Consider the following 25,764-nt stretch of genomic DNA (forward strand, 5'->3'; position numbering starts at 1 on the left):
CAAAGCAGTATTGATGAGAATGTGAGCAGAAGTGTTTTCGTGGACTTTCATAAGGTGGTATTAAAATACTAAGTGTTACTAAGAAGCATTGTTTTGTTTCCTTCTGCCTAGGCAGAAGGACCTACTTAAGTGTTTCAGTTCATAAGTGGCTGCGTATGAAATATTGAACACATATACTACAGTCCTTGTGGGTATAAATCATCATCAAATACATTTTTATATGATTATTGAAAAGAGTCAAACTGATGTGCTGCCTCTCATTTGCAGGTAGGGTTCTTTCACAGTCTACTCCCGGGACTCCATCAAAGACCATAACAATATCTGAAAGTGGTGTTATTGGATCAACTTTAAATTCTACAACACAGACACCAAATAAAATAGCCATCTCACCTTTGAAATCGCCAAATAAGGTAAAAAAAAAAAAAATTAGCCACAAACGCCAAGTATTGTGGTTAATGACTTTATTTTCTTACTAGTCACTTCAGATACTTCAGTTTTAATATATTCCCAAACAGTTAATAGGTATTTGGTGAATATCGGATTAATTTAGTAATCAAGGATGTACGACAGATAAAAAACTTACCCTGAACGCATAGTTACACAGTTATCATTTTGCATGCTAAGATTATTTTAATGGCCCTTGTGAATGTGGGTACAATGTAAATCTTCTGAACGAGGTACATTATGTAGGTGTTTGGTTCCTCTTCAGTTAATACTTGTGCAAAATTATTGTCTTTGGGTCAGTCACATATATAGTGACTCTATAAATATAAAATGTTAAATGTAACTTTTTAAAAAATAAAATATTCGGTGTCTTCTGCTTAAGCTGTCCTTGATTTTATGGAGAGCTGAGCTTTTGCTGGGTAACAGAGTACCCATAGTACTAGAAATTGCCATCAAATGCTGGTGATCATATCATTCGGGTTTTTTAGGCTTAACACAACTCATTCAAAGCATTTGAAAGCTTGTCATAATTTGTTTTCTTTTTAAGGAGGCAAAGTACCTGTCATTTTAGGTCAAGTTAAGTAGTCTTAGCTCACTTTCCTAAAACATACAGATGTCATTATACCAGCATAACATTTTGGAACAAGTATGTCTTAAAGGACATATTCAGGTGGAAAGCCAAGCATCATTATTCTGTAAGGTGCCACCCTTGCGATTCTGGAAACACACTGCCCTTTGTACCTGCCTTTTTCCTTAATTTGCTACTATTCATGAGTAGAGCAAACATTACACGTTTGCCTTACATGTTTAAAAAGTCTAACTGTTGGTTTCTGTTTTAATGAGACTTGACTATAGTGTATAAATATGATGTCTGTTACAGTTTATTAAAATGGGATTCTACCTGCATGATAATACAGATAATTATCTACTTAAATGGAATGAATTCAACAGATATTTGAGTGCTCACTATGTGCTCTGCATAGTGATAGGCACTGGGGATAAAAGCATGAATAAGATAAGTTTTAAATTTCAGGTAGTTCAGTAGGGAAGTTAGAGTTAAACAATAAGAACTGCCCTACAGAATCATAACCGTCACAGGTGGATTGAAGAGCCCTGTTGTGTCTGTCGGAGGAGGGTTATACAAAGGATGCTGTTCCTGAAAGGTCTTAACCTTAAAGGTGGTTTGGGCCTTAGCTATGGGTGAGCATAGGAGCTTTCCAAATTGAGATAATACTTTACACAAAAGTAAAAGCGTGGCCCCGTGTAAAAGGGTAGTGTAGGGAGCTACATTGCTTTGGTAGTGTGAGAGCCGAGGGTGCTGAAGTTAGATGGAAGGTTTCGTTACCCTCAGGGGAGTTTGGATTTTACTGTTCTTAAAGACTTTCTGTGACTTCCCGTTGTTTCTAGGACAGTGGTTCTCAACCTTGTCTGCACATTGGAATCACCTGGGGAGCTTTAATAAATACCAATGCCTGGTTCTTATCCCCAAAGACTCTGTTTTAATTGGTCTGGAGTTTGGCCTGGTATAGGATTTTTTAACGCTAAGTGATTATAATGAGTAGCCTAGATTAAAAACAACTGCTCTAGGATAATATGAGATTTGCATTTCAAAAAAGATGACTCTGTAGCATAATGAAAGATAGTTTGGAGGAAGGTAAGGCTGGATTCTAGAAGAGACCAGTTGGGTTAGTTATTCTCAACCTTGGCTACACTTTGGAAGCACCTGGAGACCTCTCGAAAAAACTCCCGGCTGGCCTCCACCTGATCCCACTTAAATCAGTCTCTAGGTTGGGGTCTAAGTATTAGATTTAATATTTAAAAAATTTAAAGTGTAGGCCAGGGTAGAAAATCACTAAATGAGAGTATTTTAGTACTTCACATTTGAGCTAGACTAGTAGCTAAGGGGCTAGGAAGAAGAGACGTGTTGAAAGAGGTTTAAGACATAATGACTGGATGTCAGGGTATTAGGGAGGGGGAGAACCTAAGCGATGACTCCTAGATTCCTAACCTGAAGAACACAGTAGATGGTGGCACTGTGGACTGGTATGTGGGCTATATCTGATGGCATACAAATAAGAACTAGCTTTATTTTTCTCTTATCCTTGACTTTAGCCATGTCATGTTGAATCTTCCTTCCCTGGCTCTTGACAAGATGTCGTTTTTACTATAAGAACAAGCCTTATTTTGATGATTAAATTCAAAGGTGTGAAAAGTCTACTTCAAACCTTACATCCAGTTGCATGGCTGTAACTCAGACCTAATCATGACTCAGGGACCATGCAGTAGAGGAGTATTATCTGTTTCTTCACTCTTCTTATTCTTCCTTCTTTCTGCTTTTGGCTTCTGATTGGAAGGAAAATTAGAAGAGAAAGGACAAAGTTTTATGTGACTGGGAGTATTGTAATCCAATTGCCAATGTCCTCTGTGTGGCAGGTGTCCAAGTGTGGCCTTTTAGACTTGTGCATTTAGGATGGTTTTTGGAGGCCCGAGTGGTATGCCCACATTGCCCAGGTCCCTTTTATGGTGCACACTCCAGCTGCCTTTGGCAGGCTTCTAACTATCTCTTCCCTCCTGTAGTCCACCTATAGCCTGTTACTGCTGAGTCTCCTTCCTCAAGAAGGCACATGTCTTTGGCCTACTGAGATGCATTAGCCCTTCTGCAGCATCTGTTGTATTTGGCTAATGGGAAACCTATAGAACCCAGTGGTAGACGTGTAGCTCATCTAACTGCTGTCCTCTTGAGTCCTTGCTCTGCCATCTTGAAGCTCCATCCAACCTCTTGCTTTCAGAATTCTCCAGGCTGGGACCAGTTTCTGTGTTCACATATGGCCTAAACTCCTGGGGATACGTCAGGTTCTTCTGGGCTTTCAAGAGTTTCTTTATCTCAGTATGTTGCCAGCCAAAGATTCAGATGTCAGTTTCCCTTCTTGTAGTTATCACCCAGTCTGTCCCAGAGGTTTTCTTGGAGAACCCCTGCTTTTGTTCTCATTAAGGTTGTAAAGCCCTAGCATTCTCTATGTTTATGAATTCACTTCTGTTTCTAATCTTGTTTTGTTTCATTTTCAGTAGGTGGGAGGTGGATGATAGAGATGCTGTCTTTTAGCAACTCTGGCATGGATGTGTTGTTCTTTTTAGAGTGTAGAGGAGTTTATCATTTGTAGTTCTCAGCTTTGGGGGTTTCACTAGAGCCACATTTTAAGATCGGAGAAAACATCCCGTTATCCTTTCATACTAGAGAGGAAATACAGAAGGCATGGCTGGTTCGGGCAAAGAGATATTGTTCAGTTCTTGGAGATGTTTGTCATGGAAGTACCCACTGCTTGTCTAGAGGAGGATGTCCCTTAGGAAGCTGAATATAGGCAGTGGCTAAAACTATGTGGATAGATGAATTTAACCAGGGAGCATGCGGTTGTGTGTGGAGTGAAAAGAAAAGCAGGACTGAACCACAGAATATTAAGAGTTAGCAGAAGAAAAGAGCCAGTGGAAGAGAAGGAATGATAAGAGAGGAAGTATGAGAAACTTAAAAAAATGAGAAGGGAGGATGGTTTCAAGAATGATGCCGGTCTACAATTTCAAATGTCATAGAAATGTCAATTAAGAAAAAGACTAAAAAGTAAGGATTTGCTGGAGATGTCCTTGCTCCCATTGATCAAAAGTGGTCAAAAGGAAACCTCAAGCACCCATTCTTCCTTCCCTGCCAGCACTCACAGTCTGACCACCATCTGCCTTGAATCTGCCAGGACTTCTCTCATTATTTGTTCCTGTTTATACAGGGTACCATCAAAAGGCCCAGACTCCTAGATTACCTTTCATTTCCCACATCTAATCTCCTTAAAGTTGTCAGTATCTTCTGTCCCGTTACCCACCACCCATCCCCAACTCTTAAAATCCTTCCACTGTGCCCTATTTGGAGTTCATAAGCAAAATAATCCCCCAAATCCTCAACCTCTTTGCTGAATATTCCTTTTATTTTCTTACTCTAATGGATACCTGACTCTTCCCAATGGTACTGCTTCCCCTGCAGACCTCTTAAGTGATGACTCTCCTTCAGCCCTTTATATCATCGAGCCTGGAAAGGGGGCCTAGGGAGTAAGTGTCTTCCTTGCTTGTTCTCATTACACTTTGCAGACCATGCTCACTCTCTTCTCCATCTTTGAAACTAATGTTACCAGGTTCCTTGTGGAAAGTCGGGCACATCTAATGTTTTCTCAATTTACTTGATATTGTAGTTGTCTTTTGGGGCAGATTTCTTCCATTATATTTATTTTCTAAAGTAATCCTCAGTTTTCTTAAGTATTTATTAGACATGCAAATAAGTATTAAGCTAATGAAAGCACAATTCTGCAAGGTTTGCTTTCTTTTTACTTCAGATTTCAGTAATACTGTTATCTTCTAGTTTCGGACATTTAATGTATCTTTTGTCCTGTAATCTTATTCTTGCCTTTTAGTATTTTTTTTTTCATGGCATATTTTAGTTTATTTCAGAAGTACAATGGTTTGACATTAAAAAAAATCTATCCATTTAATTCCCAACATTAATAGGAAAAAATAATTATTTGACAATCTCAATACATGCAGAAAAATTGTGAAAATAGCCAGCCTTCATTCTAGTTAAAACTACTTGAAACAGTAAAAATAAATACTTTTGTAACTTGAAAATGAGGACAAATACATCAAACTTCATGTAATGGTGAATGTTGAACAAAGATACCCACTTTCAACACTTGTTCATTTCTACTGCAGCTCTGAGTTAATGCAGTAAGGCAAGAAAAAGAAATAAGTGGCATAGAGCTTCAAAAGAAAGTAAAAATTTGTCACAATTTACATTATAATATATGTGTAAAATATAAGAATCTGCTATTGAACTATTAGAATTAATGTATAAATTTAATTGATGGTTATATATGTGGTCAATATAAAAAAAGATGATTAGATATGTGGTCAGTATAAAAAAATCAATATTTCTAGGCTTTTACACTTAATAAAGTTTTGTTATGATTGATTTTAAATCTTCCATCTTACTAGTTACTTTTTCTTTTTCCCATCTGTTCTTTTTCTTTCTTTCTTTTTTTAATATTTGTTTATTTACAATTTATTATTTTTTTATTTTTTTATTTTGTCTGTGCTGGGTCTTAGTTGCAGCATGCAGGATCTTTAGTTGTGGTACAAGGACTTGTTAGTTGCGATATGTGGGCTTTTTAGTTGCAGCATGCGGGATCCAGTTCCCCGACCTCGGATGGAACCTGGGCCCCCTACATTGGGAGCGGGGAGTCCTACGCACTGAACCAGCAGGGAGGTGCCTCTTTTTCTGCTTTTTTTTGGGGGCGAATTGAGTATTTTTTATGATTCTATTTTACCTGCACTATTGGCATGTTATACTTTAATTTTTTTTTTTTGGTTGCTCTCGAGTCAAATATAAATTTTTGACTTATCACAGTCTACCTTCAAATTTATATCCCTTCGTGTAGGGTAAGAACCTTATATAGAGTGCTCCCAATTCCTCCCTCCCATCCTTTGAGCTGTCATTGTTAAACATTTTACTTTTACATGTTATAAACTCCATAATAGATTCTAGTGTTTTTGCTTTACACAGAATTATCTTTTAAAATGATTAAAAATTAAGAAAAACAAATCCTGTGTTTGTTTTCATTTGAACTGAATCCTACATATGCTTTCTTTATGTAGGCCCCGGTCTCTGTCTGGTATCAAACTCTTCCCTAAAGAACTTTCTTTGATGTTTCTTTTAATGAAAATCTGCTTATAAGAAATTCTTTCAGCTTTTGTTTGCCTGAAGAAGTCTTATTTTGCCATTATTTTTGAAAGATATTTCTGCTAGGTAAAAGATTTTTGGTTGTCAGTTTTCCCCATACTTTAAAAATGTCACTTCATTGACTTCTAGATTGCATAATTTCTGCTGAGAAATAATGTTGTAATTTTTGTCTATTTTCTCCCTGTATATAATGTCTTTTTTTTTTCTTTTCCTAGCTGCCGTCAAGATTTTCTCTTTATATTTGGATTTCTGTCATTTGACTATTATGTGTCCAGATGTCTGTTTTGTTGTTGTTCTTTTCTTTTTAAAATATATATTTGTCTTGATTTTAAAGGCTTCTCAGACCTGTGATTTATTGTCTTTTATTTTTGGAAAACTTTTGACCGTATCTCTTCAGATCTTCTTCTGCCTCATTCTTTCTTTTCATTCTAGAACTCCAGTTTCAAAAATGTTAGACTGAGATAGTTCCGTAGCTCTTAGATGCTCTGTTCTGCCCCCCCCCCCCCCCCCCCCCCCGCCCAACTCCTTTTTCTTTGTGTTTCAGCTTGGATAATTTCTACTGACCTATCTTCAAATTAATTGGTTCTTTCCTCAGTTGCGTGGAGTCTACTAAAGGGCCCATTGAAGGACTTCTTCATCTCTGATCATTGTGTTTACTCTATTTCTAGCATTTCCATTTGGCTCTTTTTTATAGTTTCCATTTCTCTGCTGCAGTTCCCCTCTGTTCATTGCACGTTGTCTTCGTTTCCCACTAGGTCTGTTAACATAATTAATCGTAGTTATCTTAAAGTCCTTATCTAATGGTTGCAACATCTAGGTTATCTTTAAGTCTAGCTTTCATTTTAGAATGGCCATCTGGGCTTTTTTTTTTTTTAAAGCTTATACATCTAGGGTGGGGAAACTATATTCTAGGAAAGGTAGATAACTTAGCACAAGGAGTGAAGCTGGACTGTTGATTCATATCAAGTCTGATCAGAAAGACTTCAGGATAGTTATACTCTTGGATAACTGAAGTTCAAAAATGGTAAAAGTCTGCAGAGCTTGGGACCTGGAAAATTGGATTAAAGAATTGAGGGTTAGAAACCTCAAAACCCTTTCTTTCTCACTAATTTGGTCTTAGAGTAAGTAGGTATTTCTAAAATGTCAGGCCTGTCACACTTTATGTAATGTTGATGGGTTCTTTTTTTTTTCCTATCTTTATAATGAACATGAATACGTCTTCAAAATATACTACTCTTTTAAGAGTCTATGCAAATTATCCTGGACATCCTTGAATACACCTTATACATACTTCTTGTCAGTTTTTCTCTTCTACCCAGGGGGGTGCTCTTCTTTTTTGGCCTTATTTGGCAAACAGATCTTTCCTGTTTGCCCTGCCTGTGGTAAGTAATTGAATCATCACATAGCCATTTAGGATGCAGAATGTACTTAACTCCCAGGGAAGGAATTTCAGAGCATAAGCTATGTACACATGGTTCAAGAAAAGTTTCTTACTTCTCTGAAATCTATGACCAGTATAACTTATTGAACTCTTTCTACTTTTAGATCTTTTAGCTTGGGTAGAATTCTATAAAGCTTCTATAATTAAATTCTAGATTCAACATTTTACTATAGTTGCTTCATCATTTATTTACCCATCCCTCTATCCATTAATCATCTTATTTTTAAAATGCATTTCAGAGTAAGTTGCACATGTTCAGTATATGTCTCCCCAGATATTCCATCAAGCATACCATTAACTAGAATTCACTACTTGTTTAGAGGGTTTTCTTTTTCCTTTTGAGGTAAAATTCACATATACTGAAATATGCAAATCTTAAACATTTGGATGTTTTCAGCTAAATTGCATACATCTATGCAACGAAAACAACCTCTGTTAAGATAAAGAACATTATTATCACCTCAAGAAGTTAACAATTAAAAAATTTTTTTTCCTATTTCTGCATGTATTAGGGTAAACAGTGCACCTGTCATTTGATAGGTTTTGGTAAAAAGCCTTTATGACATATTTCCTAGAAACTGAGAAACAAACAACTGCAAATTATTAATTCTTTTGCTTGTAGTTCAGAGTTTCCAATTTTTTTTCCCTAATAAATTGAAGGAGGACGTAAGTAAGTTTACAGATCATTAAAAATAATTTTTGATGGTAGAATACAATGTGATTTTTGTATAAAACTCAGAAGGAATTCCAAGTATTAATGTATATTATTACAATAAATATCCTTCTGTTCATATAAACTTATTTGTGAAAATAATGTTTTTCAGTATTTATAAAAACACAGGAATAGAATTGATGCTAAACTCTGTAGTGATATGAAATATTCATTTATGGATACAGGAAGTAATCTTTTTTTTTTTAAATTTATTTATTTATTTATTTATTTTTGGCTGTGTTGGGTCTTCGTTTCTGTGCGAGGGCTTTCTCTAGTTGCGGCGAGCGGGGGCCACTCTTCATCGCGGTGCGCAGGCCTCTCACTATCGCGGCCTCTCTTGTTGCGGAGCACAGGCTCCAGACGCGCAGGCTCAGTAGTTGTGGCTCACGGGCCTAGTTGCTCCGCGGCATGTGGGATCCTCCCAGGCCAGGGCTCGAACCCGTGTCCCCTGCACTGGCAGGCAGACTCTCAACCACTGTGCCACCAGGGAAGTCCCCAGGAAGTAATCTTTTAAAATGAGTCTGATCATCTTATTGAAAGATGCATTTCAATAAAGTCTTTTTATATTGTAATAATCACAATTTGTAATATATTTGTTGTTTTAAGTGTATACAATAATTGTATTATGAACTCAAGACAAAATTATTTAACACTTAGAGCTTTACATAAATACATCTTTTTGTTTCAGAGAATTATGATAAAAGAATTTCAAGGATAAAAATGTTACACTAGAATAAAATTTTTAGAGGATATGGAATTCAAACACAAGTTCACAGAGGAAAAGGAATAATATAAATTTCTGACTGCTAAAGAGTTCTTTGTTTATATTTTTAAAAATATAATAGATACTCGTGAGTATCAAATCAGTATGTTGATTTGATTCCATTGAATGCATTTTTAAAAGTAATGTGACAGTTTTATTTTGTAAATGCTAGTATTTATAGTGGGCTAGAAATTACAATAAACTGAATGATGTTCTCAGTCTCCCCGAAGGTTATCTCCACTCCAGCCAACTGGAAGGGAAAAGACATGGAAAAGCACATGTTGGGAGGCTTTTATGGACCAGACCAGATGGATGTTACATCATTCACTTCACTAGCTAAAGCTCAGTCTTGTAGGCTTACCTTACTACAAGGGAGCCTAGGAAATATAATCTGGCTGTATGCCTAGGAAGCAGAAGAGAATATGGATTCTGGTTAGCAATAAGCAGTCTGTAGTGTAATCATCCATATATAGCCTAGTAGTGCTATATTAACAAAGGTAGTTGACATTAGTTAGGCAGGAAACTGGAAGCCTGAACAATAATGAAGATTTCCAGTTACAAAGAGTCACTCTTCCATTCTCCGTTTTTGAGTGGCTATCAATATTTATTGAGGTCTATGTGTGCTGTGTGCTGAGGCTGTGGGAACTATGGAAGAGCTTACAGTGGTTGGGCAGACAAAATTCAATGCATGTAAAACAATAATGAACAATGAAATAGGTGCTAAGTTGTGTGGTATAGACAAGGTGGTATGAAACTAAAGAGAAAAGAAAAAGAGAAGTCCTGATGTTCCTTCATTCACCACTCAGCAATGCCTGCACTGTGTTAGGGACTGTATTCTTTGGGGAAATAGAAGAGAGCAAAAATAGACGTGTGGAACCTAAGGTCTACGGAGGTGTGGAAGGGAATGTGACAGAAATGAATTAAATGATATACAAAAATATAAAATTATAAAAGACATGTGATGGCATGAGATCCTATATAAGGGGATTCAACCACAGTTGGGATGATTAGAGAAGGCATCCCTGAGCTAAGGGTTTTTTATGGGTAGAATTAGAGTGGATGTCAGCCACAAGAGTGAAGGACTAGAGGTAATAATACATATGATGAACACATATGTATACATATGAGAGTACATACATACAGAGTACTAAGACAACTACTCTGATTAGAATTAGTAATCCTTTGCAGGGAATGGAGAACATAAAAAGATACGGTTAGATTATGGATAATTTTCAAAAGCAAGCAAATTTAGACTTAATTTTGTCATTAAATGGAGACTCATGAAATGTTTCTAAGGCAGCAAGAGATACAATAAAAGTATGAAAGTGAAGTTTGCAAAAAAATTACTTAGGCAGTGTTTGTGTGGTAGATTCAAGGCAGGTAGAGATGAATCATAAAGCTGATTTTTAATTTGTTTTGCAAATATCCAGGCAAGAAGTGATATGAGCAATGACAGTATTGGAAAGTTGAGAGAACAGTTTTGGGACAGAGGTTTCAGAAGTTGATAGCTTCTGCTTTTGCTGTGAAGCTCTTAAATGTTTGAGTTAGAGGATGGTCCAATGAGTACAGTTTGAAGTGAAGGGAATCTGTTTTCCTGATAAACTTTAACACAGGTTGTTGTAAGATTGATAAGAGTTAAAGTTGAGGTGACTGCAGGTTGTAGGTCCCATTGATTCTGTCGCCTGAATTATTTTGTACGTATATAACTTCTCATGTCAGCACCCATTAGGCAGGATAAAGGAGTAGAAGGAGTAAATGACTGAGAATTTACTTCTTTTCTATGTTATTATATTGGTTTTGTTTTTATGCTTTTATAATTATGTTGTTTGAATACCTGTGGGGTCCTGTTGCCGTATTATTAACAGCTTTTTTACTATAGAAATTTAAAATATATTTAAAAAGTTAGAATAGTAAAATTAACTCCCATGTACCCTTCATCCAACTTTGGAATTATCCACTTAATCTTGTTATCATCTATAACTCTCTTCCCACTTTTTTTTTTTTTTAAGTAAATCATGTCATTTTATCTGTAGATATTTCTTTATGTATATAAAAGATAAGGACACTTTTTTTTTTTTAACTTATCCACATTCCTTTAATGCCATTAAATACCTAGTTAATTCACATTTCCCCAGTCATCTTAAATGTTTACACTGTGTTTGAATTCGGGATTCAGATAAGTTTGTGAATGATTGATATTTCTCTTACTTTCTTCATCTTCCTTTTTTCCTCTTGCCTTTAAAAAAAACATCAGGTTGTTTATATCCTATAGTTTTTCATAGCCTGGAGTTTGCTGGTTGCATCCCTATGGTGCCGTTTAGTTTTGAGAGTTTTTGGAATAGAACTCAGATGGCTCCTACATCTTTAGACCTTAGCATGTGTTTTGCAGGTATTTTCTCCCAGTCTTTGGCTTGTCTTTTTATTCTTTTAACAGTGTCTTTTACAAAGCAGAAATTTTTAATTTTAATGAAGTTTGACTTACCAACTTTCTCTTTCACGGACTGTACTTTTGGTATTGTATCTAAAAAGCCGTCACCAAACCCAAGGTAACCTAATTTTTCTCCTGTTATCGTACAGGAGCTTTATAGTTTAGTTTTATAGTTTCAGGACCATGATCCATATGTGACAGATGTTAAGATTTGTGTTGAAATTCACTTTTTTGCATGTGGATGTCCTGTTGTTCCAGCACCATTTGTTGAAAAGACTATCCTTTCTCCATAGAATTTCCTTTGTTCCTTAGAGATGAGTTGACTGTATTTGTATGGGTCTACTTCTGTGCTCTCCTGTTTATCAGTCATTTTTAGTCTTTGCCAAGCTGATTAAAAGGTCTCACATAGATCTGTATTTTTAAAAATTGTTCATATATTTGTGTCTTCTGGACTCCTCTTCTGAACTCTGATGCCCTTTGGGTGGTTTGTCTTTTTTTTTGCTTGCTTGGCATATTAAGGAAAGTACTCCTTTGTTATCAATGTGGTTACAAACATTTTTCCCAATTGGCTTTGTCTTTTTTTTCTTGCAGACACTCTGCACATTAAATTTGTCAAAATAGTGTCTTCAAGTATGAATTTTGAGTTTTTGAGCTATGCTTAGATAAGTCTTCCTTACTCCAATATTTTAAAATATTTATCCATTAAAAAATCATTATTTGGTTTTTTTATGTAATTATTTTACATATAATATTCTTTTATTACAAATTAAGTACAAGAACAGATAGACTTGTTTTTTAAACTTCATGGAATGGTTAAATTAATATTAGCCTCTGTATCAGTTTGATCCTGACTGATTTTTATAACCCATCTTGCAAGGTGGGTATCTAATTTTTGTATTGTGGTAAAATAATGCAACATAAAATTTACCATCTTTATGTACATTTTTCAGTGTTCAGTTTAGTGGTATTAAGTGCATTCGTATTATTGTGCAATCATCTCTACAATCCATCTCCAGAGCTCTTTTCATCTTGGAAAACTGCAACTCTAAACCCATTCTTCGCGCTCCCTAGCCCTTGGCAGTCACTATTCCACTTTCTGTCTCTGTGACTTTGGCTACTCTACTTCATAAAACCGGGATCATATGTTATTTGTCCTTTATTTGTGATTGGCTTATTTTACTTAGCATAATGTCCTCAAAGTTCACCAGTCAGAATTTCCTGCCTTTTTAAGGCTGAATAATATTCCATTGTATGTATATTCATTTGTGGATGGACACTTAGATTTTTTCCATATTTTAGCTTGTGTGAGTAATGTTGCTATGAACATGGGTGTACAAATACCTCTTGGAGACCCTACTTTCAGTTCTTTTGAATGTATACCCAGAAGCTGAATTTCTGGATCATATGGTAATGCTATAATATTTAATTTTTTGAAGAACCACTATACTGTTTTCCACAATGGCTGTAACTGTTTTACATTCCCATCAGTAATGCACAAGGGTTCTAATTTCTTCATATCCTTGCCAACACTTTTTCTTATTGTCTATTCTCCATTTATTTATTGAAACTGGACTTTGTGGGGGAAATAGCAGTATTTAAAATGCCCTGGTTCTTTTGTTACATCCAAGAAGCTCTGCTAAGATACTCAGTGAGAACATTTACGGATGAGATAAAGAGGGGCCTATGAAATCCTGAAATTGCAGGCTGAATTCTATATGCTTTAGTGCCTTTTCCCGGAGAAACTTCCATTGATTTAATTAGATTATGGGAAGTGACGGGAAAGGGCAGAACAGGAAAGAAAGAGGGGAGGGAAAGAGGCGCATACATGGTGGGAGAAGGCAGCGCTGTGAGGTTAGGTTAGGGAATTCGCATCCGGATGCTGCGGCCCCAGGTGCGCGCCCACCTGCAGGTCCTGGCGCCATGCAGTGCATTCCAGCCCGCCGACGCTGGAGGGCGCGCCCGCGCACAGCCCGCCCCGCGCGGACCCGGGAGACGCTCCAAGGGGCCGACAGGGGGCGTTGTATAAGGACGGAGGGAGCCCAACCCGGAGACTCCGAGCCCAGCCACCTTGCCGGTGGAGGGAGGCTCCGCGGCCCTGAGTATGGTGCGCGGGGCCGGAGGGAGGTTTTCCCTGCGCACCGGGGGGAAGAGACCCCACCTCTTCCAAATCCTGAGGTCGCCTTTTGCTTTGGGGGAGCATTGCCCCGAGTCCAGTGACCTTTGCAAAAATCGTCTCAGGTTGTCTCGGAGGCAGGTGTCCCTGGATTAGAATCTTAGCTCTTCACTTCTCTGTGTGACCTTGGACAAGGAATCCACCTCTCTGAACTTCAGTTCCCTCCACCCCTAAAATGGGGCTAATGACCATGCCCAGATGGTACAGCCGGGGCAAGAATTAAATGAGACCCTGTGCCTGCAGGGCGCCCACGTAGCAGGGCACCTGGTACATGGTAAATCCTCAAACTACTATCTTACTGTTGTTAGTATTACTCTTATTACCTATCATTGTTACTACAGTATTACTACTATATGATTACTATTACTGTATTACTATATTATTGTATTTATACATTGGGCTGCAGTTTGGCCATTCTAGATATCTGTCTCAAAAGACCTGTTCTTTTGGTTAGAACACGTAGTTCTAAAGCTTTTTAATCTTTTCCATTCTTAAAAGTTATCCAAGGGCCTAAAGTGTTTCTGTTTTTGTGCCATTCACTCCCATGCCATTGAATTTCACCCCATTTAAATTGATCTGGCCAAAATAGCTCTGTGAGCAGAGCGATCAGATGAAGACTCAGGATTGCCGGCTTGAAAGATTCCTGCCGGCTTCTTGCAGGAAAGAGAAAGAAAAGCCAGCCTCTTCAAGGATAACCCCAAAGGCCATGTGGCCCAAAGGCCCCAGGCTGGGAGGCAGGCGGTCTGGGTTCCGATTCGGGTTCTGCCCGCATGACTTCAGCAGTGTGCTCCGTCTCTGAATGTGCGCTCAGCTGGACACGACGAGGTCAGTGGATTTGCATCCTTTTGGTTCCTGCAGCTGTGATGACCTGGCTCCTGGTTCTCCCTTACCTATTAGAAGAGTCTGGTATTTGCACGGATGCGTGGGTCCGAGGAAGGAGAAACCAGCCGTTGCCAACCTCAAGGGGAGGACATGGATTCACAAAGTCCTCTGTTGGACTTAAGTTCAGCCACTGCCCACACATGACCTTGGCAAGTTACTCCTTATTCCTCCCCCAGGGGTCAGCATGTGGTGACATTCAGAGTAGGACACGTGTCCTTCAACCTTCACTTTCAGCTGGAGTCCCAGCCTGAAGCCCTGAAGAGAGAGAGGTGGCCAGAGGTGTCCATCAGCTGGAGCTCAAGGTCACCAGGGACCATGTTATGAAGGGAAAAGTGTCCGGCACTGATTGATCTCAGGCTCCCGTCAAAGGCAAGTCCACCTTCCTTTATGGAGCCCTTCTCCAGCTGAGCAAGGTCACAGCGCCCTCTGCAAGGACTCTGGATAACCTAAGACTGGGTTCATGTCAAAGTCCATCCCTCTCTAGCCGTGCAACGTTGATGTGATGACCTAACCTCTGAGCCTCAGTTTCCTCCACTGGAAAATGAGGGTGTTGATTCTCCAAACTGATGGCACAGACATCACCCATGGAGCACTCCCCCACTCTGGCCTCTCACTGTGCTCGGGTTTGGATGCTTCCATGCTGGTGTTGCTTTCTTCTTCTCCCTAATCAGGAGAATTGATACACTCTGCCCACCATCAAAGCTGAAGGTCAGGAGTTTAAATTGTGAACCAAGCTCCAAGATAAATGTTTCTCTGCACCGCAATGTTCATAGCAGCACTATTTACAATAGCCAAGACAGAGAAGCAACCTAAGTGTCCATCAACAGATGAATGGATAAAAAAGATGTGGCACATATATATATAGTGGAATACCGCTCAGCCATAAAAAGGAACGAAACAATGCCAGTTGCAGCAACTTGCATGGACCTAGAGACCATCACATTAACTACAAGTCAGACAGAGAAAGACAAATGCCACGTGATATCGCTTATATGTGGAATCTATAAAAAGGGGTACAAGTGAACTTATTTACAAATTAGAAATAAACACTCACAGACAGAAAACAAACATATGGTTACCAAAGGGGAAAGGAGGGGGAGGGATAAAGTAGGAGTTTGGAATTAACAGATACACACTACTATATATAAAATAGATAAACAAGGTCCTACTGTATTGCACAGGGAACTATATTCAATATCTTGTAATAACCTATAATGGAAAAGAATCTGAAAAAGAATCGATTCATATTATATCATAACAGAATTACTTTGCTGTACACCTGAAACCAACACATTTCAAATCAACTGTACTTCAATTTTTTTTTTTTTAATAAATTTATTTATTTATTTTTGGCTGTGTTGGGTCTGTTGCTGCCTGCGGGCTTTCTCTAGCTGCGGCGAACAGGGGCTACTCTTTGTTGCAGTGAGCAGGCTTCTCATTGTGGTGGCTTCTCTTGTTGTGGAGCACAGGCTCTAGGCACACAGGATTCAGTAGTTGCAGCACACAGGCTCAGTAGTTGTGGCTCTTGGGCTCTAGAGTGCAGGCTCAGTAATTGTGGCGCACGGGCTTAGTTGCTCGGTGGCATGTGGGATCTTCCCGGACCAGGGCTTGAACCTGTGTCCCCTGCATTGGCAGGCGGATTCTTAACCACTGCGCCACCAGGGAAGCCCTCAATTTTTTTAAAAAAAGGATACAACACTGTTTTTCTGATAGTAGCCATCCTAATGGATGTGAGGTGGTATATCATTGGAGTTTTCATTTGCATTTCACTAATGATTAGTGATGTTTGAGTATCTTTTCATGTGTTTATTGGTCATTGTATATCTTCTTTGGAGAAATGTCTATTCAAATTCTTGGCCCATTTTTGAATTGATTTGTTTGAGTTCTAGAAGTTCCCTATATATTGTGGATCTTAATCCCTCATCAGATATATGATTTGCAAATTTCTCCTATTCTGTGAGTTACCGTTTTACTCTGTTGACAGTATCTTTTGAGACCCAAAATTTAAAAATTTTTAGGAAGTCTGGTTTGTCTGTGTTTTCTTTTCTTGCCTGTGCCTTTGGCATCCTCTAATAAGTCATTGCCAAATCCAATATTGTAAAGCTTCTGCCCTGTGTTGTCTTCTAAGAGTTTTCTAGTTTTAGGTCTTAGGTTTAGGTTATGGATCCCTTTTGAGTTATTTTTTGTATATGATGTTGGGAAAGGCTCCAACATCATTCTTTTGCATGTCATTATCCAGTTTTCCCAGCACCATTTGTTAAGAAGACTGTCTTTTCCACTTTGAATGGTCTTGGCACCCTTGTTGAAAATCATTTGACCAGGTATGCACAGGTTTAGTTCTGGACTCTATTCTGTTTTATTGGTTTATATGTCTGGCTTTATGCCAGTACTGGCTTTATTTTTTAGGTTAAATCTTTGATCTATTTGGAATTTGTTACAAGGAATGAGTTACAGGGATCCAGCTTTTTTTTTTCAGACTAAATGGCTAATCCATATCATTTATTAAATAACTCTGATTCTCCATTGATGCCAAATTTCATCATGAACTTTTCTAATATATGGGTCCTTTTATCTATTCCTTTGATCTTTAGCACTCTGTTCCTAGGCTAATCCCATATTTTTTTATTTACCCTATCTTGATAGTACATTTTAATCCTTAGTAAGGCTGGTTTCTGATTTGATTTTTGTTTGTTTGTTTGTTTTGGCCATGCTGCATGCCTTGCGGGATCTTAGTTCCCCGACCAGAGATTGAACCCATGCCCCCTACAGTGGGAGTGCAGAGTCCTAACCACTGGACCACAAGGGAATTCCCTGGTTTCTGACTTTTGGAAGGCTGATGCCTTATAGAGCACATTGTCTAAACTTGCCTGATATGGTCATTTGACCCTTACCTTGAATTCTTCCATAGATACTAGCACATCACTTTAAAATTACTTATCTTTGTTACTATAACTCATGACTATGAATAAAACATAAGTTAATATCCATGAAAAATTTGCAAATGAATACCTTAACCTATTTCATATTATTTCACCAGTCAGTAAGTAAATCAGTGTTGAAAGTTCTGCTACCCATCTCAAGGTTTGACTCTGTTTTTAGTCACATATATTTATCTTTTCTCATTTTCTCATTTGTCTCTTTTAGCTTGAAGGCATTTTAAAACTTTCTAATTTGACTCTTGGTAGGTTTATTTTAGTAACCTAAAGTTTGGGAATTAGGATAATATAAACATAGTTTTTCCATGAAGTTATGGTCTATAAACATTTTGTCACAAATTTTTTTAAAAAGCATATTAAGATGGAACCCTATAAATTCCTGATTTCAAACTATATTGCAAAACTATAGTAATCAAAACAGTGTGGTATTGGTATAAACAAAGATAAATTGATCAATGGAACGGAATAGAGAGCCCAGAGATAAACCCACACGTATGTGATCAATTAATTTGCAACAAAGGAGCCAAGAATATACAGTGGGTGTTGGGAAGACCGGACAGCCGCATGCAAATAATGAAACTGAACCCCACTATCTTATACCATACACAAAAATTAACTCAAAATGGATTAAAGACTTGAATGTAAGACCTGAAACTATAAAACTCCTAGAAGAAAACATAGGAGGTAAGCTCCTTGACATTGGTTTTGGCAGTGACTTTTTGGATTTGACACCAAAAGCAAAGGCAACAAAAGCAAAAGTAAACAGGTGGGACTACATCAAACTAAAAAGTGTCTCTACAGCAAAGGAAACCATCAACAAAATGAAAAGGCAGCCTACAGAATGGGAGAAATTATTTGCAAATCATATATCTTATAAGGGGTTAAAATTCAAAACATATAAAGAACATATACGACTCAATTAAAAAACAAGCAATCTGATCTAAAAACGGGCAGAGGAACTGAATAGACATTTTTCCAAAGAAGACATACAAATGGCCAACAGGTACATGAAAAAGTGCTGAACATCACTAACCATCAGGAAAATGCAAATCAAAACCACAATGAGATATCATCTCACACCAGTTAGAATGACTATTACCAAAAAGAGGAAGAAATAGCAAGTGTTGGCAAGGATGTGGAGAAAAGGGAACCCTGGTGCACTGTTGATGGGAATGTAAATTGGTGCAGCCACTATGGAAAACAGTGTAAAGGTTCTTCAAAAAACTAAAAATAGAACTGTCATACCACCCAGCAATTTCACTCCTGGATACCTATCCAGAAAAAATGAAAACACTAATTTGAAAAGATACATGCACCCCAGTGTTCAAAGCTGCAATATTTACAATAGTCAAGACATGGAAACAACCTAAGTGTCTATCGACAGGTGAATGGATAAAGAAAATGTGATACACACAACACACAGACATAGACATATATACAGTGGAATATTATTCTGCCATAAAAAAGAATGAAGTCCTGACATTTGTGACAACATGGATGAACCTCGAGGGCATTATGCTAAGTGAAATAAGTCAGACAGAGAGACAAATACTGTGTGATCTCATTTATATACGGAATCCAAAAAAAGAAAGAAAGAACTCATAGATACAGAGAACAGATTGGTGGTTGCCAGAGGCAGGGTGTGTGGTCGAAAAGAGTGAAGGTGGTCATAAAGGTAGAAACTTCCAGTCATAAGATAAATAAGTTCTGGGGATGTAATGTACAGCATGGTGACTATAGATAAGGTTGTATTATATATTTGAAAGTTGCTAAGAGAGTAGATCTTAAAAGTTCGCATCACAAGAAAAAAATTTATAATTATGTGCAGTGATGGATGTTAACTAAACTTATTGTGGTAATCAGTTTGCAATATATACATATATCAGGTCATGATGTTATACACCTAAAACTAATACAATGTTATATGTCAACTGTATTTCAATAAAAAAGAAAAACATCGGATCCTCTTATGAAATTACGCAAAAATGAGTGACCAGTTACTTAGCTCTAAAACCTAGTCTTAAGTCATATTCTATGTAGAAATGCATATGAATTGCAACTTTAAGAGATTTCACAACTACGACTTTCAAGGTGCAGGGTACTTAGGATTCATTGTATGTCTTCTACCATTCTCTAGTACAACTTCTGTGAAAAACTATTTCCTGTCGGGTGTCATTACATGATACTTTATCTTGCACCAATGTATTACATTCACATTAAAAAAAAAGAGAGAGAGAGAATCATTCTCTCCCCAAAAAGGGATTGTTAAGTAAGTTTGGGAAACACTCTATACCATACCCATCTAGGAGTTTTGTCATGCTCATTAGCATATTAAAGACTCTAAGAATTCCCATAGCAAAGACCTTTGTCTAATTTTGTTTACCTCAGGGTTTCATAATTAATGTGACAGAAGTAGGTTGTTTCATGTAATCTCTGATCTTGAAGAGCTTATGTTTAGTGAAACAAACGCACTATAGTAAATGCTACCCAACCAGCATATGATTTTGTAGTAGATTCAGCAAATACCAACTTAATGTCCGTTCAGAACAGCAAAATTTGTGCAGGTGTCCTAAAGCAGTATGTGAATTTCATTTAGTGGTAATATTCTCTCCATACAAATAGAGACAAAATATAAAGAAGTGTTAGGTTGCTCGCCAGAATACACACAGGATTGAGACAAACTGGAACCAAAGCTCGTATGTCCAAACAATGATGTCTAGGCTGTGTTTACAAACAGAACCAAATTTCAAAGTGTACTCCCCGCACCCCCCCCAAAAAAGCAAACATATTTATATGGAATCCCACAAATTCAGGGTTTGGATATTGGTTGAGCTGTCTGTCAATCTCCAAGTGCACTAAATAGGAATCCTCATTTACAGAACAGGAAGAGTGTTTTATTTTTCCCTTTCTTTAAAAAAAATTAATTTAATTAAAAAAATTTTTTTAGGTAAATCTTCAACTAAGCAAGGACTTCTGGCATTTGCTAATTGGAAAATAATAAAGACATTTATTCCTGTATATAATTATGACATAAATGTGTAAATAGAAATGGCTTAGGAAATAGTACAGATTTTTTAAAAAATCTTTCAAGTCCATGTTTTTCTGGACAATTACCAATACATGTTAAATGTAGCTATTTTGAATTTAAATTATGATATTTGCTTTTTAACCCAGTTGTCAAGGGTGTAAATCAGGAAATAGCAATAACTGAAGATTTCTGTTGAATGTACATGAACTGTTTTTCTGGTAATGTGGTATGTTCAGAGAGGCATTCACACGGAGTTTCTCAGGCTACTCTACTTCAAGTAAGGTACCAACTTGTGACTTCTCAAAGCAGTTAAGTGTAGTATTCAAATGCTTTTGTCTTTTACAAAGTTGGTAGCTTTTATATGTTACTTAGTATTTTAGGTGTTAAAAAAATGCATTGTAATCAGTGGTTGCCAAGAGTTAGGGTTGTAATTATAAAGGGAAGTGCAAGAGAGTTTCTTTGTGATGATGGAACAATTTTGTATCTTGATGGTGATGCAGGTTACATGAATTTATACAGTCTTTAGTGTACATCCAAAAAAAAGTCTGTATAAAAACTGGTAAAATCTGAATAAGGTCTGTTGTGTGGTTTAGTTAATAGTATTATACCAAATGTCAATTTACTGTTTTGATAATGTCCTGTGGTTATGTGAGATGTTTTTCTTTTGGGGAAAGTGTACATGGGAACATTGTATTAGTCTTGCAACTTCTTGTGAAATCTAAAATTATTTTAAAATCAAAAAGTTTTTAAAAAATGCTATTTATACTTCTATTCAGTACACTAACCGATTAAAAAAATACTTTCATGTTTCTCAGAGCCAGATGTGCAACTTTAGTTCTTAACAGATTTCTTGAGGACTAAATGCTATTTACTTTTATTCAGTCATTTAGTAACTGTTCATTAACTGTCTACAGTAGGAGGCATTACAGTGTCTTAAGAAAGTGGGCTTTGGAGTTGGCTCTGGTTCAAATCCTGGCTCTTCTACTTTTAGCTGTGTGAACTTGGGGAAGTTACTAAATCTCTCTGAGCTTCAGTTTCTCCATCTATAATGGGCATAATGATAATGATACACGCTTACTGAGCATTATAATATGTGATGAGTTATTATTTGCACCTTATATAATTTAACTCATTTAATCCTTATAACAATCCTATGAGACCTATGAGAAAGGTGCCATTTTGACATTTTCAAATGAGGAAATTTAGGCACAGAGAAGCTAAGTTACTTGCACAAGGTCACTCAACTGGGAAATGCTGGAACCTAGATTAAAACTCAGCTGGATTTTCTGTTTTTGCTATACAGAACTAGCTTGTTGGCGACCAACTGTCCCACCAAGAACAACTAAAAAGAAAAATAAAATGTATTTAAAAAATTTGTTTGAAGGTTTTGGAGACCTACCAGGAGAGTCAGGACATTATAGGCCACCATCCTGAAGTCACGGGAAGCCGAGAGAAGTTGCCTGGTGTTCAGTGTGACCCTTCTCCTTAGGGCATTTGCTGATTTGTAAGTTGTGGCTGAGAGACTGAGAAGATGAGCAGAAAGTGGTCCCAGAAAGTTGAGGAGCTGAGCAGACCTGTCAGTCTTATAGACCTTGTGGACAAAACTTTGGGTTCAGGTGCCAACAAGGAGGAGGAAGCCTGGTAGATACTGGAGTCCTGGTTGGGGGAGGAGTGAACCAGAAATGGACAAGGCCTCCCAAAGATTGAAGCTCAGCTTCCAATCAGCTCAGTTTGTTATTGGTTTAGGGTAATCTGCCCCTACTCTTAACTGCCTGCCAGAAGCCGAAGTGAATGCTTTCTGGAGAAATATAAAATCATTCTAAGCCTCAAATTATTTACTTAATTTTCCACAAACGAAGTCTAGCACTTAGTCAAAAATCATTGGGCGTTTACTTAATTTTCTGTAACCAGTGTCTGGCACTTAGTCAAAAATCATTAGGCATATCAGGCAACCAGACCAAATTATTCAAGACAGAGAGGTATAGGTAGTGGAGTTATCAGATTTGCTTTTTAAATAACTAAGATTAATATATTCAGAAATTTATTTAACAAGATGAAGAACTTCAGCAGAGAATTAGAAACTATAAAAAGGAATCAGATGAATATTTTCAAACTGAAAACTGAGATTAAGAATTCAGTAGATGACTTTATCAAGCAAAAGAGAGATTAAAAAAAAGGATTAGACATTTTTTGAGAACCAAAGTGTAGAGAATTTCTCATTAGCGGACTTGCACTTGAGGAAATCCTAAAGTGAGTTCTTTAGGCAGAAGGAAAATGATCCCAAATGGAAGCACAGAAAGGGTATAGAAAGGACAGAAAGGGTAAATTTGTGGGTATATCTAAATGAATGTCTTACAGAGTTTAAATTATATGGAGAATTAAAGAATACTTAATGGTAGCACAAAGATGGGGCAAGAATAAACAGTGTTAACAGTTGTGTGGTTCTTTTATTGTCTTCGTGATGTGTAAGTACTAATTTAATTCCTACATGGAACATTGTAATCTCTAGGGCAACTACTATAAGAATAGTAACATAATGTATAAATAACAAGCTACCACGGGGGAAATGAAATGATGAAACATTTAACACTAAAGCAGGCAGAAAAGGAGAGAAAAAGGAACAGAAGAGGACAGGTGGTTCAAATAGGAAACAGTCCAAAGGTAGATTTAAATCTAAACAGTTAATTAACTATGTTAGATGTAAATAGACGTATGCTGATAAAAAATATAGTCAGATCTGGCTATGTTCTAAAAGAGCCCTGGCGGTCCAGTGGTTAAGACTTCACCTTCCAATGCAGGGAGTGCGGGTTCGCTCCCTGGTCAGGGAGCTAAGATCCCACATGCCTGGCAGCCAAAACACCAAAACATAAAACAGAAGCGATATTGTAACAAATTCAATAAAGACTTTTAAGAAAAAAAGGTTCACATCAGAAAAAAAATCTTTAAAAGAGCCAGTTATTTACAGCTTGTAAGAGTTGTAGCTTGAAGTTTAGGATACAGAAAAGTTGAGGGAATTCCCTGGCGGTCCAGTGGTTAGGAGTCTGCTCTTTCACTGCCGTGGCTTGGGTTGGATCCCTGGTTGGGGAACTAAGATCCTGCAAGCCGCGCAGCATGGCCAAAAAAAAAAAAAAAGACAAAAAAAAGTTGAACGTAGAGTTGGAAAAAGGGTATACTGTGCAAACTTAACTAAACCAGCCCTGGTACTTGTGCCATGCTGTACTTAGCTCATAATGTGGTTGCTAGATTTAAATCAGATAATCTTAGAGTTTTCAAAAGCAATGTCCTCTGTGTTAGGTACCCAGTAAATTTAACTATTACGTCTGAGGCACCTTGTTTCTTTTTTTTAAACATAATTTATTTTTCTTTTTTTTATTAAAGAAAATTTTCAACCTAAGTATAGTTGATTTATAATGTTAGTTTCAAGTGTACAGCAAAGTGAGTCAGTTATACATATATATATATATTCTTTTTCAGATCCTTTTCCATTATAGGTTATTATAAGATATTGAATATAGTTCTCTGTGCTATACAGTAGGTCTTTGTTGTTTATTTTATATATAGTAGTGTGTATCTGTTAATCCCAAACTCCTAGTTTATCCACCCCCCTTCCCCTACCTTGTTTCTGGAAATAGTATTCTTTTTTCATTTTGAGTCGATAGACCAAGGACAGTGTCTCTTGTACCATTGTACACATCTGACTCATGGGTTGCTTGATTTTTCAGTAGCTTCCATATGTACACATTTTATCCCTTTTCTTAAGTTTTATGTTTTCATTTAACTCACCATCGTGGCTGTTATCTCTTATCTTTATTTTAAATCTACTCTGTGGTGCCTCTGCCTACTGATAATGTGTGAATTATTTTATGCTGAAGTAATCTACTTTGAGTACTATCTGTAGAGTTTCCAAACTAATGACATTCTTCCTTTTTTCCCCTGTACTTTTATGAAAATGTTCAAATTCTTCAGAATTATTCTTTTATAAATTATCATCCATATAATGAATATAGATTTCCTCAGTCATGTCACCTGTCTTTTGGTATGAGGGCTGTTTGAAGAATAGGTAATGGTGTAATTATTTATAAAATAATACCATAGAACTAATTAGAGAATCTTGTCTGGATCTTTGCTTTGTATGACAGTCTGTCGTACGTTGGTTAAACATCAGTTGGAGACATCTTAAAAGGCTTTTGTTCTGTTCTGCTTTTGATGTTTCATTTAGCTTTTTGGGAAGTCACATTGCTTTTTGTTGGACTGAAGGAAAGGATTAAAAATGATTAAAATGATTATATTGAGTCAGATCTGAATCATCCAAAATTGGTTTCCCTAGACAACCAAAATAGTGGTAATTTTGGATTGAATTTGGCCTTCTACCCATAGGTTAGTGGGTACATTTGTATCTGTGGAATATTATATAAGCCTTTCAGAATTGGCTAGACTTAATGAGGGCTTTTCTTTGGGGTTTCTTTCTCTTTTAGGACATGTGAAAATGAAATTTGCTGTAGTTAATTTGGTGGGTAGCAGTAAAACCAAATATCTGTGTCCTTTCTTTCTGAATATGAGGCTTAATACTGAAAGTTTTTAAATAACCTTTTTCTTATAAATTTTAACTGATGTTAACAAAACTGTGTGAGTTCTTGCAATTTAAGTAATAGTTTCTTCATAGCAAGTCATCTGACCTGGACTGTCAAGGAAGTTAACTACTAGGGATGGTAGAACTCATTAATTTTGGTTTCACTCCTGTATTTATTACTATTCGTTTCTCTTTGAACAGGTTGTTCCTTTCAACAGCTTTTGATGAAATTCAGAAACATACTTTTTTACTTGAGCGGTTGTCATGAGTAAAAATGAAGTAGGAAAATAAAATCGCAGATTAATGAGAGCCATGTTGTATTGTTCACTAGGCAGTGAAATCAGCTGTGCAGACCATCACTGTTGGAGGAGTGAGCACATCACAATTTAAGACAATTATTCCTCTGGCAACTGCTCCCAATGTCCAGCAGATTCAAGTGCCCGGAAGCAAGTTTCATTATGTCCGACTTGTTACTGCCACAACAGCCAGTAGCTCCACCCAGGCAGTTAGTCAGAATCCCAGTACAAACACTCAGCCTCTTCAGCAAGGTTAGTAACCATTTTTTTTTTTTTAATTTATTTTTTATTTTTGGCTGTGTTGGGTCTTCGTTGCTGCAG

The 25,764-nt window shown here is 37.1% G+C and overlaps 1 protein-coding gene across 4 annotated transcripts in view; it reads left to right on the forward strand.

Annotated features, from left to right (window-relative positions):
• The window catches only part of LIN54 (lin-54 DREAM MuvB core complex component), a 68,103-nt gene that overhangs the window by 24,373 nt on the left and 17,966 nt on the right, over positions 1 to 25,764 (forward strand). For all 4 annotated transcript variants that reach the window (XM_068542763.1, XM_068542765.1, XM_068542762.1 and 1 more), the window contains exons 4-5: positions 268 to 410; positions 25,479 to 25,695. In XM_068542763.1, the coding sequence (XP_068398864.1) occupies positions 268 to 410; positions 25,479 to 25,695 (360 nt within the window). The remainder of the gene's footprint in view (positions 1 to 267; positions 411 to 25,478; positions 25,696 to 25,764) is intronic.

This window comes from Eschrichtius robustus, chromosome 4, assembly GCF_028021215.1.
Source record: "Eschrichtius robustus isolate mEscRob2 chromosome 4, mEscRob2.pri, whole genome shotgun sequence".
In the NCBI taxonomy this organism is placed as follows: domain Eukaryota; kingdom Metazoa; phylum Chordata; class Mammalia; order Artiodactyla; family Eschrichtiidae; genus Eschrichtius; species Eschrichtius robustus.